General features: G+C 45.5%; 1 protein-coding gene across 1 annotated transcript in view; it reads left to right on the top strand.

The window, feature by feature from the left end:
* Window positions 1–259: 259 nt before the first annotated feature.
* Window positions 260–17,913, top strand: part of LOC308340228 (guanylate cyclase soluble subunit beta-2-like) — a gene marked incomplete at both ends in the record, with an annotated part of 33,935 nt that continues 16,281 nt past the window's right edge. Inside the window, 4 exons of the mRNA XM_080799388.1 lie at window positions 260–326; window positions 12,742–12,902; window positions 16,624–16,723; window positions 17,565–17,761. Of these exons, the coding sequence (XP_080655514.1) occupies window positions 260–326; window positions 12,742–12,902; window positions 16,624–16,723; window positions 17,565–17,761 (525 nt within the window). The remainder of the gene's footprint in view (window positions 327–12,741; window positions 12,903–16,623; window positions 16,724–17,564; window positions 17,762–17,913) is intronic.

The following is a 17,913-nucleotide window of genomic DNA, read 5'->3' as shown; positions in this document are numbered from 1 at the left end:
CAGTCCAGAGGAGAGACTTGACACCAACTAGGGAAACATCTAGTCTACTGTGGATCCTTGAGAAGAGAGCTCTTGGCCCAAACTGGGGTCCGGGAAGACTTCTTCCACGGCCTCCCATTCCTGGTGATCAAGGGTGTTCTTGCTCTCTCATATCTTCCTCGGTCAGTGGGTATATGCTTGAGGCAGAGCTCCAGCTGCTGGGTTTTCATCGCCCCTTGATTTCTCTTTCAGAGCCTCTGCCGAGGTGCAAGACGCCTTCATGACTTACACGGTGTATGATGACATCATCACCATCAAACTCATCCAAGAGGCCTGCAGAGTTCTGGGTAAGGAGCAAGAGGGCTTGTCGGGGTTTCCTAGGGCTGCCGTCACACAGTACAACTAGTTCTCATCCTCCATCCTGCTCTGTTAAGACCCGGCGAACACCGAGTTAGCAATCTTGAGCCATCGCTCAGGTTCTAACTATAGATCCTTGTTTTGTGTGTTTCTGTTTCAAGATCCCTTATTTCATATATATCGTTAGTATTGGACCCGTGGGCAGGAGCACCATGACTCACACCTGAACGAAGCTTCTCTAACACACATCTTTTGTCTGAAAGGCACATCACACCCTTCTCGTACTTAGAGCACGAGGCAGCCCTTCAATGCTGTTCTTGGGGCATTTTCAGCAGCACACCACCAGCAAAAAAAAGCACAAACATGTAAAAACAGCATGCAAAATGGATTGCAAAAAGGACACTTAATGTACAGTATGAGAAAGGAGACAAGGACGCAGAGCACTGCCTCATCCTTAGCTAGGAACATGCATGCTAGGGGATGAAGAGTTTTTGCTTCTCTGCACCTGCTCCTGAATGACTGCAAACGCCCGGTGGTAGTGATTTTGGGGTTACAGACATGTTTTAGCGAGTGGAAAATGTGCAGTGTTCTGGTGGTCCAGGTCCTCCCTGGAGCAGTGTAACTCCGCTCTCTGCTTCCATCCTCCCGTGCGATCTTCCCCACCGCGTGTCTATGTCTCTATGTCCAAATCTTCCTCTTCTTCTTGCATTGGATTTAGGGCCTGCCCTCATCCTGTCACCTACCCTTTCCATTTGAGTAACCTTGAGCTTCTTACAGACAAAAATCGTGAGGGTCCCTCTCAATGTCAGCATCTGTATCAGCACTCTCATGCCTGGCCTTGATGATGGCCTTGACAGAGATAGTCATACCTTTGAAATGTATCACCATGACGACCTCTGGGTGTCGGGGGGTGGGGGGAACAGCTCTGGGAATCCTCTTAGGCCAACCATGCTTGTGTTTATCTGGAAACAGAGCAGGTGTGTTTTGTGGTGGGGGGGGAGATGCTGAGGGCCTTCTTCCCCATCTGCTCTACCATGGGTCATAATGGGGGGCCCATTGTGGATGGTTCCACTTACAATGTACTTGTACTTCCCAGATGATTCCTCACTGGACATATCAGCAAGGGATGGCTTATTGTATTAACCTGCTCGCTCCCCAGGCCCGGATGGGGAGGGGTTCAGGGCAGAGAGAAAATACAGTCCTGCCTCTTTCTAGTTTAATGACTGAAGACAAGTTACTTACTTGGTTACAGTTTTCTCATTGATCTATGAGAATAATAATATCTACCTGCCAGAGTTATTTTGAGATGAGATGACATATATGAAAATGTCAGAGGTGCTATCTGGCATAATAATAAGCTATCAAAATATATTTCTTTTCTTCCTTCCTTCTCTCTATATTAATTTCCTGTTTCTAAATAAGGTTACATTTGGAGGTTGCAAGGAGATGTGGGTTTTGGGGGACACTTCAAACCAGTACACCCTCCTTTCCTTTACCGTTCCTTCTCACCAGCACGGAGGTGGGGCCTGGAGAGGAAGGAATTTCTACTGTCCCAGGCTCCAGGAGGCTGGGTGCCGGAAGCCGAGAGAGTCCCCTGGTGCTTCCGGGTTCTTAGACAACATCTTCTTCTTGTCCCAGTTGAACTTCCTTAGGCTACTCCTACAGGCACTGTGGCCTTGGGTCGTGGTGAGATGGCATCTAGGGATTACTGCAGGCAGACCCCGTGTCAGCTTCCTCGCCTGGCACCTAGACCCTGGGACAGAATTGTTGAAAGCATGGCTGAGGGCTGGATCCCATGCAGCCCCCAGAGGCTCAGGCAGCCAGGGCTGTGGTTTCCAGCTGTTTGTCATGGAGTCTCTGAGAGTCTTGCAAGTTGGCCTTCTGTCCTTGGGACCTCCTCCAGGGGTGGTCGCAGGTAAAAGTCTGCCTCAGGCACACAGTGACCAGCCCAGCACCGGTGCTGAGGAACACGCCGGGGTGGTTAGTTAACGTGAAGCCTGCAGAGACAGGCGGCTTCCCCAGAACGTGGATGCGTAAAGTGCTGGTGTTGGGTGAGGTCCTGAGTTTATTTCTCTTTCCTCTGACTATTAGGGAAATTCTCTGATTAAAAAAATTGTGCCAGCTTTAACCCCATGCACATGTTTTCCCTTTGTTTCCACACGGCAGTTTGATTGACATCTGTGTCTCTGCTCATGCTCCTGGTCATTCCCCAGATGCAGAAAACCGTTCTTCAGGTATCTGCAGCGGGGAGAAGCCCCAAGTGTTCTCGAAGCTGGGAAGGGGAAGCTCGTGAGGCTCAGGGAGCTGAGCTCCTGGTCACCTGCCAGCCACACCTCTTAACGGAACGAGACAAGATTGTGTCCGAGCCCAGACATCAGGTACCGAAATGAAACATTCACTGGCTCCTGCAGTTCCTGGAGCTTGGGCTCCAGGAGCAGCCAGCATGGCCTGCCTTGCTCTCTAGCGGTCCTTGGAGGCAGGCAGAGGAGGCGGACAGACAGGGCCCACATGGTATCTCAGAATCACAGCTGAGTGCCCACCACCCCTCCCCCTTCCAAAGAGGTTCACAGAGAGAGTTTCTAGGAAGAAGACCCGCCAGGATCTGGGGAACATCAGTGGCACCTGTGAACCTCAGCTCTACCCCGTCTGACCTGTTTAGGGAGCCCCAACTCCTCTGCCTCCCCAACAGCTGATGCCAGGGGAAATGGATGTTGGGCTTGGGCTATCCAACAGTGGGTAGAGTCAGGATTTCAGGAGGAGTCTGACCCCAGTGTGTGTACTCTTCCCAGTGCTGGGCCGCCCACCCTGGGCTGGGAGCCTGGAGACGAACCTTCGAGCCCCAGCTCACCTCCTAGGCAGCAGCCTTCTTGCCGTCACACCACAGCTCGCCCGCACCAGGGTGAGCCTCTCGGCCTTCTTGTTTAACACACTGCCAAAGAGATTGTTGCCTTAAACATTGCTTTTTAATATTTTAGAACATGCGATTATGACATTACAAATGCTTTTCAAACCGTGCGGGCAGACGTCTTCCTTATTCTGATCCGCTCATAGGCGAAGCCCAGCCCTCACCCAGTTTGGCAGGCCGGCGGCCCTGATTCTGAGTGGGGGCTGCTGGGGCTCTGGGGCAAATCTCAGTGTTTACAGTGGCCGCCCTTTTCCCAGCTAAGTCGGGGGAGTGTCCGGTTCCTTTTCTCCCACAGAAGGAATAAAAATCCCCAGGTGAGAGGTGACTCTAGACTTGACCCAAAAGCCGGAGTGTTGACAGAGCTTAGGAAATAGAAGAGCAGCAGAGCTTGAGCTGCGTGGTGGGATGAAGCTCTCCTTCGTCCTTTCTTTGATTTTCTTTCAAGGCTTCCCAGAAGCAGGAGACAGTAGTGGCTACACCAAGCAGGCTCCGTTTGGTTCCGAGCCCTCTGCCAAGAGGGCGTCTAGGCCACATTCTAGGAGTGCCAGGGGTTGGTTTCTGGTGTGACCTTGGGCCAGGGATAGAAATTCATGGAGCGTTGATCTCCTCCTCGAAAAGAAATCATACTGACTTCAAATGGTAATGGAAAGGAAGGGATGAAAGAGACAAGAACGTGAGGCCCTCTGCAACATCCGGGACCCAAAGGAGGTACTCAGAGAATGTCAACTGCATTTGAAGGGGGGCGGGCAGGGACATTTCGAGGTTTGGTGTCTCTGGCTGTTGTCCCTTAAAAGTAGGGCTGAGCTTTGGTGTTTGCCTTAAATGGCTATAGTATAACGTTCTGGGCCCATTCTGAGCAGTGCTTGGTAAACCATACACAGCCCCTGGGCCAAATCTGGCTCCCTGCCTATTTCTGTAAGCAAAATTTTATTGGAACTCAGCTGGGCCCCTGTGTTGACATCTTGTCTCTGGCTGTTTTGAGCTATCGTGGCAGAGTTGAAGCATTGCAGCAGAGACCTGCAAAACTGAAAATACTATCTACCCTTTACAAAACCAGTTCTGTCACCTAAGGCTCTAGAGAATGGATCTGTGTCAAGATTTCTTAAATCCCTTTTTACTTGAGAACTACTATTTATCAAATTATGTTCAACCCCCACCAAATTCATATGTTGAAGCCCGAACCCCCGATGTGGCAGTATCTGGAGAAGGGGCTTTTGGGAGATAATGAGGTTCCCCTGAGGTCACAAAGGTGGAACCTTATGATGGGATTAGTGCCCTCGTAGGAAGAAGTCTCAGACAGCACTCTCTCTCAGGAAGCACGGGCATGTGCTTCCTCTCTCTTTCACACACACATCCCCAGCCCTAATCATGTGAGGACATGTGAGAAGCCAGAAAGAGAACTCTCTAGAACCTGACCACACTGGCACTTGAATCTTGCACTTCAGGCTTCCAGAATTTGGAATAACTGAATTTCTGTGGTTAAGCTGCCAGCTCATAGTATATTGTGACAGCAGCCCGAGCAGAGAAGCAGGAACTTGAGAAAGTTTTCACATCTCCAGAAAGAACTATTTCCTGTGTCTGATATCATGCCCAGGCCATTCTGTAACTGTGTGTGATTATGAACACCACTGGGGGTGGCAGTTCTGTTCGCAGAGAGATGTCTTCCCATGCCTGCCCCTCAGGCTTTCATAGTTCCATACCAACCGATACTTTTGGGAGCAGCAATGATTTTATAGATGTTTGTCGATTTTATAATGTGTGGGGCTTTCTACCAAAAGCCAGAGTCTTTCACTGTGATTCCTCTCTAACTTCTTGTTGCTTATCTCAGTAACATCTCCTGGCCTATACCAAGGTGCATATAAGTATAGTGAGTGTGTTTTCAAATGAAAAGTTGGGATGTGGGATGCCTGGGTGGCTCAGGTCATGATCTAGAGATCCTGGGATCAAGCCCCGCATCAGGCTCCTTGCTCAGTGGGAGCCTGCTTTTCCTTCTGCTTTCTGCTCCCCCTGCTTGTGCTCTCTAACACAAAAATAAATAAAATCTTTAAAAGAAAAAGGTGGGATGCAAATTGAGTAAATAACATGCAGGCGTCTTGGAATCAGGAGGCTCTGGGAAACATGGATTGTAGGTTTCTCTCTCTCTCTCTCTCTCCCGATATATACGTGCACATAAATACACAGACACACTGGTGTATATATTCCATGAATCAGAGAGAGCATGGCCTGCCAGAAGGTAGTCCACAGGAAGGACATTTTTTTTTTTTTAAAGATTTATTTATTTGAGAAACAGAGCACAAGCAGGGGGAGAGGCAGAGGGAGAGGGAGGAGCAGACTCCCTGCTGAGCTGGGAGCCCAAGGTGGGGCTCAATCCCAGGATCTGGAGACCATGACCTGAGCTGAAGGCAGATGCTTAACCATCTGAGGCACCCAGGTGCCCCCAAAGGAAGGACATTTAACTGTTTAACAAAATACACTGGTCAGTTGAGACAAACTCTTCCCTCAGACAAAGGAAAAAAGCACGCTCATTTACCACTGGTCAATGCTTTGCTTTCCAAGTGAGCTCCAGAATGCAATTTCTCTACCTTTAAGCAAATTGTTGGGACTTTTCCAGACCACTCTGCCACTGCATAGCTCTGTGCTTTCAATGAGCAGAATTCGGGATGGGACCAGATGGCAGGTTAAGCATTGCATAAGGAATTGTTCTGGGTATGAATAAGTACCTACTTAGTGTGTAAGTGGGTTATTAGTGATCTGAAGTGACAAAATGCAAAACAGTACACAACAGCCATTTGGCACAGCTGTGTCAGTCTAGACTCTGCTTGCTAAGAGACCGATAGTCAAACACGTTTCAACAGTTAGCAAGCGGCAAATGCCAACAAGCCTTCTCGGCGCTTGCCTCTTTTAAGATAAGAACAACAATGTAAAATTTACAAAGTCCCAAAATCCGGCATTACGATGTTTGATCTTTACCATGACCCTCTGAGGGGGAACCAGTTGCCCCGGAAAGGTGATCCCCCGCCAGGCCCCCAAGGCTGAGGGCTTGACCTCTGGCATGTGGGTTCTGAGGCCAGTTTCCAAGCGCACAGCTCCAAGCAGCTGATGACTGGTGGGCACAGGCTCTCTAGCAAGGACTTTGGGATCAGACGGACTGGGGTGAACCCCCAGCTGTACCATACCCTAATGACTAACGTAACCCGGGCCAAACTCCCCATCGGTAAGCAGCCATGACACCCACGGCCCCTACGTCAGAGGGCCCGTCCTAAAGATGAAGTACAATACCGCAAGCCAACTGCCTCACCCAGAGCAGATACTCCACAGAGCAGACCCTCGCCCTGTCCCCTCCCCCGGCCCTACCTGGGAGGTCCCTGGCTGGGCCAAGGCTCTGCTCCATCCAAAGTTTGCTCGTGATCTGCTGCGGAGGGCCTCCCGCCTGATCTGGTGTCATCTATGGCCCAGCTGGTCTTCCTCTGTGGGCTGGTGAACAGTCCTGCTGCCTCTGGACCCCCACCCTCCGAGTTTAAAGTCTGTTTCCTCCTTGCAACCTGTGGTACTCACATGGGTAGCTGTTTTCTGCTTTTCTTTTCTTTTTTTTTTTTTTTTTAATGATTTTATTTATTTATTTGAGAGAGAGAGAGAGAGAGCACCCTAACAAGAGTGTGAGCTTGACAAGGTGGGTGGGTGGGGGAGGGACAAAAGGAGAGGGAGAAGCAGGCTGGGGGGCTGGATCCCAGAGCCCTGGGATCACGACCTGAGCCACGGAGGGTAGACACTTAGTCCACTGAGCCACCCAGGCGCCCCTCCTGCTTTTCTTAAGCTCCTTCCTCCTACTCACACAAGATTTCTCCTATTATCTCAGGCCTGGCTTTGGTGATGTTATTTGAGAAGGAGAATATTCTAGGTGAATGGCTCTTTCCAGATATCAGAAGCTTATTAGCCTTGGGGAAAAAATTACCCATTTTCGATGGAAAATTTTCTAAAATGTACTGCATACACGTCCCCATCTTGTGGGAGAGCACATGCTTCTCTGGGCCCCTCGGGTGGGTCACTATGAGGAATAGCTCTTGTTCCTGTATCCAGGTGATGGGAGGTGGGCAGGGGTCTTGGGGGTGCGGCCCTGAGTGGGCCCTGTGTCCAGAAGGCCCAGCACAGGCAGCTGTGGCTCTGTGGCCCTTCCTCTGCCCGTCAGCGCTCACCCAGGGTTTGGCAGGTATCATGTCCTCCACCCCGGACAGCCCGCCTCTGCTCTTTCTAGTCCCTTGATCCATCACCCAGGAAGAAGTAACATTTCCTGGTGATGCCGAAGAGCCAGGCTTGTTAAGTCAGAAAATTTGAGTTTAGACATCATTCTAGTTGAAAACCTACTTCAAAGGCTCCATATCTCTTCTGGGGAGCCAAGCATCTAGAAAATGGATACTTCCTGACAGTGATTTTCCTGCCAGCAAAGAAGCCTTCCATTAAAACAACAACAACAAACAACCCTTTTAGCCTCTCTCTCTCTCTCACACACACACAGAACTGTATTCTCAAGCACGTGTGTCCCTCACCCAGCTTCGATAATTATTAATATTTCACCAATCTTGTTCCATCTCTCTGGTCCCTCCACCCTTTTTCTGGTTTTGTTTTTGCTGGAATGTTTTAAAGCAAATCTCAGGTTTCCCATAATTCTACCCATAAATATTTCAGTATGAGTCTCTAACAAGATAAAGACATTTTAAAAACATAATCATAATGCCTTGATTATACCTAACAAAATTCATAATATTACAGAGGCCCAGAATCCAGCTGTATCTCAGCTGGCCCTGGATAAATGTGGTCTTTGTGGTCTTTTTGTATTAGATTTACTAAGGTCTTTTTAGGACAATCAGCAAAAACTTCTACTTTGACATAATTTCAAACTCACAGGAGGTTTGCAAGAATAGCACAAAGAATTCCCATATACTTTTCATCCCTATTCCCCAAATGTTAACATTTTACTATATTGGATCCATCCTTCTCTATCTGTAATTTTTTTTCCCTGAATCGTTATTATGTTGCAGATATGATATCTCGTTAGCCCTAAAAATTCTCTTATGTAACTGTAATACAACTACCAAACTGAGGAAATGAACGTGTATGTAGGGCTATTACATAACCTACAGACATTATTGAGATTTTTCCAGTTGTCTCCGTGGCATCCTTTAGAACAAAGGAAACCTTGGATTGCGGAAGTTGTCACATCTCTTCCGTCTTCTGACATCTGGAGCAGTCCCTGGATCTTTCTTTGGGTTTTGTAACACTGCTATCTTTGGCAAATTCTGGTCAGCTATTTTGTAGGATGCCCTCAACTCAGGCTTATCTGATATTTCCTCTTGATTCAATTCACATTGTGCTTTCTTGGTGGGAAGATCACAGAAGGGATGTTTTGTCCTTCCCAGGTCATCGTAGCAGGGGGCATAGGACATCCTTTTGTTCCATTGTCCCGTTATTGGTGTTAACTTTGATTGCTTGGTTAAGGAGGGATCCGCCAGGTTTCTCTACCACATTGGTCCTGTCTTTTCCTTTGTAATCAGTAGTTTGTGAGAAGATACTTTAAGACTATGCAAATATCTAGTTGCTTCTCAAACTCCTCCCTCCCCAGTTTTAGTACTGATTGGTGATTCTTGCCTGAAATCATTATTACGGTGGTGACCAAATGGTATATCGTTCCTTTTATGTTTATTAGTTGGATTTCTACTGGGAAAGAAAGGATTTTCCCCTCTTCCCCATTTATTTATATCAATATGAACCCTTGACTATTATTTTTTAAATAGGTTATGATCCTTTGATTTCATTATTTCTTTTGATGCTCAAATTCTCCAAGATTGAACCAGTGGGAGCCCCTTTAAGCTGGACTCTTTGTCCTTTTGATTCTTTGGTTATTTCTTTACTTTCTGGGATGACTAGATGTTATAGGCTTGTCTTAGCCCTTCCCTGCCCCAGCTCTGAAATCTACTGTTTCTCCAAGGAGCTCTGACCACACACACACACACACACACACACACACACACACACCGATCAACTGATCAATAGATCTATCCATCCTTCCATCCATCCATCTAATACCATGATGAGTCTTACTGTCTTATTACGGTAGATTTGCTAATCTACCTCACAGACTTATTCTGTTCTTTTCCCTTCCATAACTGTTACTGACTTCTCATACAGTGAGGAACTTGTTCCCCACTTTTCACAATATATTTACTTACACCCTTAATCCTCAAATGTTCAGAAAGTCATTTCAGAATTGCTTACCAACACCATTGTGGGAAGGAAACCTACTAACTACAGTTAAATATTTGTTTACAGTTTTTTGTTCGTTTGTTTGGTTTTGGGTTTAGCCTAAAGACGGAGCAGTGTAAATACTGTGTTCAGATGTTACAGGGTTTTTTTTTCCCCTGGGTAATTAGATTATTCAAAACTGTTCTGTTAATCTGTTTCTTTATGGATTATATCTCGGAGCTTTCCCTATCCTTATTTATACTGTATTTATTTTCTTTATTTTCAGTATATGAGTCATTAACATGATTCCCCAAACCAGAATTGTCGAAATTCTCAGAGCACTGTCAGTCCCCCACCCTCCACAGTTTTTCTAACCTCTCTACCTCATTCCCACCAATGCCCTGTAGGTAAGCAATCCCAAAAGTCCCTGGTTTATCCTTCTGGTGTTTCATTTTGCACAAATAAACAGATAAATGCATATTTCCGTATTTCCCCTCTTCTGTTACACAAAAGATAAAATACTAAGCATACTACAGATTCTCCTTTGCACCATCAAAAAATATGTTAAGGCACCTATGGCTCTTTCAGTTTTCTCATTTTCTTGCCATTTCCTATTTTTCCCCGACTCCCTGTGACTTAGGGAACTCATGGAATCCTAAATTCACTGAGCTGAAACTGTGTAACAACACAACATAATGTTTTAAAAACACTGGTTTTTAAAAGTGACCTGTGCTCTGCTAGACAAGCTCTCTCAGCCAGAAATCTGAGAAGAAGCCCCAGGCCCAGCACGGATGGAAGAGGCCGCACTGAAACTCGAGATCTGTGTTCAAGCACCATTAGTCTCTGAACCAGCCGGCCTCTCCTATGAATAGAGCTGGGTGCCCAGGAACAAAATAATCAGGGTCTGGAACAAGCATCTTCATGGATTTTTAGAGGTTTACAGATTTAAGAGAAAAGTCAGATAGTCTTTCTACACAAGGATGCCACTGTCACTTTGCTCTACCTTGCTTGGTTTGCCGACAGCCCCGTCCTCCTGAGCATGGTTCCCGGGAGAAGGAGGTCTCTGGGATTTGTGCTTTCCTGGCTGGTAACAGGATGCACCTGCTCAGCACTCCAGCCCATGGGACACACAGCACAGTTGCTTTTTCTCAGCTTGCATCAGCCAGATTTAGCAGGAAGGGAGGGGGAAGGGGGAAAGAGGAAAGAATGATTCCACACCTGTCCATGCACTTTTCAGTTCTTCTCCCAGGGGCTCATAAGCAATGGAAAGGACTTGAGTGGAATTTATTTCAGTTGTTTGCGGCTTAGCAGGTGGCCCTTGATTGCTCTTATAGACAAGTCTGCCTGCATCCAGTTCAGGATGGACCCAGAAGCAGAGAACCTAAAAGAGGCAATTAACACAAGCCATTCCCACCTTCTACCCTCCTGTCCCAAGCTTTGTCTTGATTCAAAAGACCTGGGTAATATATTTTTGGAATGTATGTGTAACTCACCCTTGGTAAGACCAGACCAATTCAGAACAGGGCTCTCTCCTGCTCAGATTACAAAACAATTATCTGCCCAAGAGTCTGGGTGTGAACAATGAGCCATAGGGAATCTGCTTCTCTGATCATCTCAAGAAGCAAACAGAGGCTGGGAAGTGCCCAGGCCTCCTCTGAGCCCCTGACACCCCTGCAGGAATTGTCCTTAAGCTCAAGAGACCTGGAAAGCCCCTTGCTGGGAATTCCAGATTCAGCCAGAGCACCACAGAGCCCTGCGAGGATCCAGCCAGGGATTGTGGTGATTGTAAATTCCGCAGGTCTCCAGTGAGCCTGGACATTCCAGACCTTGTCCCAGCCCCCAAGACCTCCCAGAGTCACAGGAAATAAGAGAATGTTCTTTCACAGACACACCAGGCCACCAGCATCAAGGGATGTCCTGTCTCCTGTGTCAGTGATGACAACCCATAAGCAGTCCTTACTCTTGAGAACTCTCGTTTTTTTTTTGCTGCTCTAGAGACTGGGGGATGTGGTATAGAAATCACTGAATGCAGAGCACCTGGCAGGCTCAGTGGGTTAAGTGTCTGCCTTTGGCTTAGGTCATGATCCCGGGGTCCTAGGATGGAGTCCTGCATCGGGCTCCCTGCTCAGTGGAGAGCCTGCTTCTCCCTCTTCTTCTGCCTGCTGCTCCCCCTGCTTGCACTCTCTCTCTCTCTGTCAAATAAATAAGTAAAATCTTAAAAAAAAAAAGGAAAAAGAAATCACCGAATTTAGAGTTAGAGCTTCTGCCTCTGGTTTAGGTCCATTTACAAAGACAACTCTCAATTTCAAAAAGGGGACACCTCACCTGTAAAAAAGGGGACATGATAATAAGATTAGCTAGCTTACAAGGTTTCAGCATGTGCTGAGAAAAATAATTGATGAGTTTGATTAATGAGTACTTAATGATTAATGAGTGTTTCAGGAACTATAAAATTTCTTTAATGAAGACTTCTGCTTCTATAAAGCAAACAATCACATTCTGTCTATTGCAACGGGGCAGACAGTGGCAGCAGCCCCAGCAAAGGCCACCAATCTACCTCTGGGTTTTTATCAAGCCCCTACCTTGTGCCCGGCACAGAAAATGTGTAGAATGAGGTCAGTGCCTCTCAGGAATTTCATAGTTGGGAAGAAGTACCTTAGGAAGAGTACCCAGTGTGACGTGGGCTATTCAGAGAAATCTTTATGGAGGATGCAGTATGCAAACTACACCCCACGGGGAAACCGGGATGGGGAGAGGACAAGAGGAAAAGGGGAGATCGTTGCAAGCATTCGGCATCATTTTCTGGGTAAATCGAGATAGGTTCATCCATATTGTTTCTTAGCTGTGGTATTAGTTCTTTCTCAGAGATAGCTTTTCATTTCATTTACAAGCCGTCGTCTTTAAAGATGTCTAGCGGTGGTAGGGGTGACTGGGGGGGGCATACACAGCCCTGCCCAGAGTGAACTTGGCTCTGGAAGCCAGAGTCAGCCAGTATAGGGATGGGAAGCTGTCGCTTCTGGACTGTAGAGGAATTTATGCCTTGGGGACCGCAGAGAAGACTGGGGTAGGGTTAGAAGAATCTCATGTTCCTGTGTCAGGACTCATGGGCTTTCTCATGGTGGAAGGTGAACCCTTTGGAAGCTGCTCAGTAACGTGTCCCATGGGCAGGATGTGAACGCTTTGGAGCTCAAGGAAGACTGCCCGAATGAGAATGAACACTTTGCAGGTGCTTTTATTTTGGGGCTATGCTTTGGGTTCCACAGGCGTGTCCATGGAAGCCATTCTGAAACTCTTTGGAGAATACTTCTTTAAATTCTGTAAGATGTCTGGCTACGACAGGATGTTACGGACACTGGGTGGAAACCTCACAGAGTTTATTGAAAACCTTGATGCCCTCCACAGTTACCTCGCGCTGTCTTATCAGGTAAGACTATCTGAGGCCGGTCTTGGTGGCTCTAAGGGGGAGCAAATGCCTGAGGCAGTCCTCGGTCATCGTCGCCCTTCCCCCAGGAGGGGTGCAGGTGCAGGGGCGGGCAGAATCCTTGGTACGCGGTGTCTGGAAGGACGGGACAATGAATGCCTGTTGGCCACTTTGATCAGCTGGCTGGCGACAGTCAAAGAAGGACAAGCTGAAGAGGTCAGCTTGGTGACAGAGGCTGGCTTCTTCCAACAGTTGCTGGTGTGGCTTTGGAATGAAATCTGGAAGACTGATCCCAGCAGGAACAAAGGCTGGGAAACAATCAGGTTTCAGTGGATTTGCAAGATCGCTCCTCAGGTTCCCTGGCCTGGATGAAGCTGATAAATAGCTTCTGTAGCCAGATTCATTTTCTCACGTATCAGAAGGAAGGGCTTGACAGGGCCCAGAGCCGAGTCGGAAACCATCCCGCGCTGAGTGACCTGCGGGGTGGCCGCTTGCAGTGTTGAGAAACTAATGTCCCTATTGGGATCTATCCTTCTGGAGTTCTTCCCTTGGTTTTCTTCCTTGTAGACATCATTGGAAATTCAAACGCCTAGACCTCCTTTCCTTTTTTAAGAACAGAAAATGTTCCATTAAATAGGCAAGATGGCACTTAGATGTTTTTTGATAATAGCTTATTTTATATAAAATTACTTATATTTCTTTTTAGGACTCTTGGTAGTTGACCAAGATTTTTCTTCCCTATTTTTATATTTGAGGGCTCATAACTGCCTTTGAAGGGTTGTCATAGGGATAAAATGGGAATATCTAAGCTAAATGCCCCCTCAACCATAAGGCACCCTCCTGCGTGTTCAATGGGAAAGTGATTATTTTCTCTGTTGCTCACTTAAAGAATAAGGAGCTTGGAAGCCTTAACTGACTTCAAGTAGGATGAGTAGGTGGGCTGTCCTGTTGCTATCTTGTGAACTACTCAAGGACAGAGGGAACAGAAGGAGCTCTGACTATGGGGTCATATGGGCCTACCACACTGTCTGACCAGCTGACTAGCTGTGTGGTATCTTCAATGGACCTCTAGCTTCTCACTTATTCGTTTAGTAAGTATGTATTGAGCATCTACTCTGTGCCAAGCCCTTTTTGTAGGCATTGGACAAACACAGAGACAAAAAGCAATGAATAGTTAAAAAAAAAAAAATCCACCCCCATATTATTGTGTGAATTATAAGAGAGCACATGTGGAAGTCCCCCGCATCATGCTCAGTCTAGAAAAGGCATTTCACAAATAATAATAACTTCCTTCTTTTCCCTTTTCTCTCTGTTCCATATGGCCAGTTAAAAAAATGATAATAATTCATATGGCAACTTCCTTTACAATTTCTTAGCTAAAGCACCACAGTTAGGATACAAAGAAATACAGTTGGGCCCCTTCAATAATGTCCCATATTTTAATATAGCATCTTTCACCAGCAAATTTGGCTAATATCTCAAATCACAGTTCTGGAGAATGTTAATGTTCTCCCATTCATTCATTAAACCAAAAAAAAAAAAAAAAATGAAACATCTTTTATGCTCCAGACACTGTGCCCACCATTTACTCCCGCTTTAATGAATAAGGGTGGATGGCACTGAGGGTCTGAAGTCCCAGCCCGTTGTTTGTACACCCAACTCCTAATAATACCTTTCCTCTGGGGTAGCCATCTGGCATTCCTTCACGTGTGCAAACCAATGCTAAAGAATAGAACTTCTGAGGGGTGCCTAGGTGGCTCAGTCAGTTAATTGTCTGACTCTTGGTTTCAGCTCAGGTCATGATCTCAGGATGGTGAGATCGAGCCCCGTGTCAGGCTCTGTGCTCAGCGGGGAGTCTGCTTGAGATTCTCTTTCTCCCTTTGCCTGTGCCTCTCACCCTCTCTCTCTCTCTTTCTCTCTCTCTCAAAATAAATACATAAAATCTTAAAAGAATAGAACTTCTCAGGGTGTAAGTGAGGGTATTTTGCACATGATGACATGAATAAAATATATAAATGTTTTAATATGCAAGTTGTAATTAAACACAGGCAGTGATACCTGATAGCTATTGAGCTTCATACTGGGCAGAACATTCTAGATTGCCTCTCTAGGCACAAGTAAAATAAGATAATGCTGACTTTTCTTTATGTCTGCCTCTAGTCATCTGTCAAAGCCTTAAGGTATACATTTCTGATTATAACTGTGCCTTTAATCTTGTTTTTTTTTTTAGCTAACTTTCATTGGGTGCTAATTATGAGGCAGACGTTGGGCTAAGTAATTTATAATCATTGAATTATCCTCCTTACACTCCTAAGATTAGGTATTCTTATTTTTTCTCATGATATAGATGAGAAAACAGGTCCAGAAAGGTCAAATAATTGCCCCAGTTGCCAGGTTATGGTGGCTGAGCTGAGACGCAACCCCACATAAGCCTGTCTCCCAAAGATCATGCTCTGTCTGCTTCTCATTATTTTCCCTTTGTCCTGATTCTCCACTTCCATAAAACTCTATTTTAATCAAAAAAAACAAAAGTATAATCTTACTATTCAGAGAGTTGGATAGAATTAAAAGCACAGACTTGGAGCAGTGTCTCTGGGAAGTGGCTTAGGCTGGGGGTGAGGACTGAAGGTGGAAGTGGTAGCAAGGGGCTGTGAATTCTCCTTCTAGCCCTTCCGGACTCTGTTATTTTTTTCACTATGCAGGACGTGGGCAAAGTTTTTTAAATAACTTTCAATTTCCTATTTTATTACATGCTTTTTATATGTGTTGCCTCAAATCCTCTTTATATATACATATATATATATTTATTTATTTAATATTCTTAAATTTTTAAAAAAATTCTTTTAAAATTCTTTAAATTTTAAAAAATTCTTTAAATTATACATTTATTTAAATTATTAAAAATTATATATATACACACATATGTGTGTATATATATACATAAATTTTTTAAAAGAAACTCATTTTAACTAGAAACCCTCCCACCATAGAAGAAAGCAAGTATCATGGTAGGAACCCACCTCACTAAGTCTCCTCCCTCACTTGGACCACAGGCTGTAAGCCTGGGTGTTGAACTGCCTGCTAATCAAGGCGGTGGGGGGAGGCTGTTTCTTTTCAGGGACTCCCCCAGGCAACGTCTCCATCTTTATTTCTTGACATACATCTACCATGAGATGGTGCATACTTGAATGTCAACATTTGTTCCCAAAAAAAGATGATCTCTTCCAATGTATTTTGATTTTCCAAATGTGCAATGTTACACTGCAGACAGCATTTTACTTCCAGGATGAGAAATGAACTCTTCTCCAAGTCGCTCTGAGCGCCTGATCTTTCGGAGGGTAAAGATGCCCATGGTCACCTGCTCACAGGCCAAGTGGCTGGCCCGCCCTGGAGTGTGGCTAGCAGCAGCGCGCAGGGTGGGAAGGCTCACTGGGGTCCATATTTGTTGCACCCTTACTTCAGCCTTGACTCCACTGAACTTGTTTATTCCTCTTTAAAAGAGAGCTAATACTTGCCATATAGAGTGGGTTAAGGAATTAGGGATAATATCAAATTCCTGACATGCAGGGGCCAAAACCATGGTGGATTTTATATGATTGGAGGGGGGCTGGAGATACAGCTTTCTGTGTTGTCATGGGTAAGTACTGTTGTTGCACAAAGCCTCAAAAGTATAATCTAAAAAACTTGGGTTTACTGGGAGAAACATGTCATGTCTTTCGAATAGGAGATGAACGCACCATCGTTCCGCGTGGAGAAAGCAGCAGATGGGAAAATGCTTCTCCATTACTACTCTGATAGGAGTGGTCTGTGCCACATCGTACCAGGTATGGGAACACCCTCACCAGCCCCACAGTTACGACGTCTCTGGAGTTGTCCTCACAGACTCTCCAGGATGGCTAATAGCCTGGCCAGCTCTTCCATAATCTGATTCTTTGTCATCTTGATCATTACTCCCAAAGCCTCTGGGCCATTAAAATAAGTTCCCAAGGTGCCAAAAGAAGGAACAGTTTCCATTTTTTATTTTAACATTTTGAACTACATGTTTACATAGTTATGATGACTCTGCGTATATTTTGTATCAACCTTTCTTTGTGTATTCAGCATTATGGAGACAAAGCATCCTTCTATGTTTTCACATGGTCCTTTAAACTCATTTTCAACTGCCGAGTGATAATTCATATTGTAAATAATGAGTCCCCTGTTGTTGAATTTTTAGTTGATACCACTCTTTTGTTATTGCTTTGGTGAACATTTTCATGCACGATTTTCCCATGCTTATATTATAACTCTGGGATAGATTTCCAGAGCACCTCTTTTTAAAACATGGTCCTTAATGCTTTTATAACTAGATTTTGTTTACATTATTTCTAGAGTTGGTTTAGTGAGTTAAATGCCTTCCTGAAATAAACAAACAAATGAATAGATGTTAAACTAGAAATTAGAGTGGCAGGGCTATATTTGTTATGCAGACATATATAATTTTAACCTCTACCCGGAAGTTATTTTATTTTTAATTTTATTAATCTGTCCTCTGTTGCCTGTCTTGATGCAGGGCCTGGGCTTAGTGAACTCTGGGATATTCATCTGAAGTCTAACTTGATTATAACTTTTGGTGACAAAACTGCCTCTTGCCATCCCTCACCGTAAAGTGTCCTTCTGCCGTAGGTATCATTGAGGCTGTGGCCAAAGACTTCTTTGACACTGATGTGACCATGGATATCCTCGACATGCGTAAGGAAGAGGAGAGGACAGGAAAGAAGGAGCATGTTGTGTTTCTGGTTGTGCAGAAGTCTCACAGAGAGATGAGAAGGGCAAAACCAAACCAGAAACAAGACAATCAGGACATCCTGAGAGACCAAGAGGTACTGGGTTTGCTATGTCTTTGGGAAGCACAGATCCTCCTAGTGGTAATGCCAGTCTCAGAACAATCGATGCAAAGAACAGAACCCAATGGACCTTCTAATTGTGGATTTAAGGCAGAGCTTCTCAGCCTCAACACTATTGACATTTTGGG

The sequence above is a fragment of the Martes martes genome, assembly GCF_963455335.1.
Source record: "Martes martes genome assembly, chromosome: 3".
In the NCBI taxonomy this organism is placed as follows: domain Eukaryota; kingdom Metazoa; phylum Chordata; class Mammalia; order Carnivora; family Mustelidae; genus Martes; species Martes martes.
This window is presented reverse-complemented; position numbering and strand designations above follow the sequence as displayed.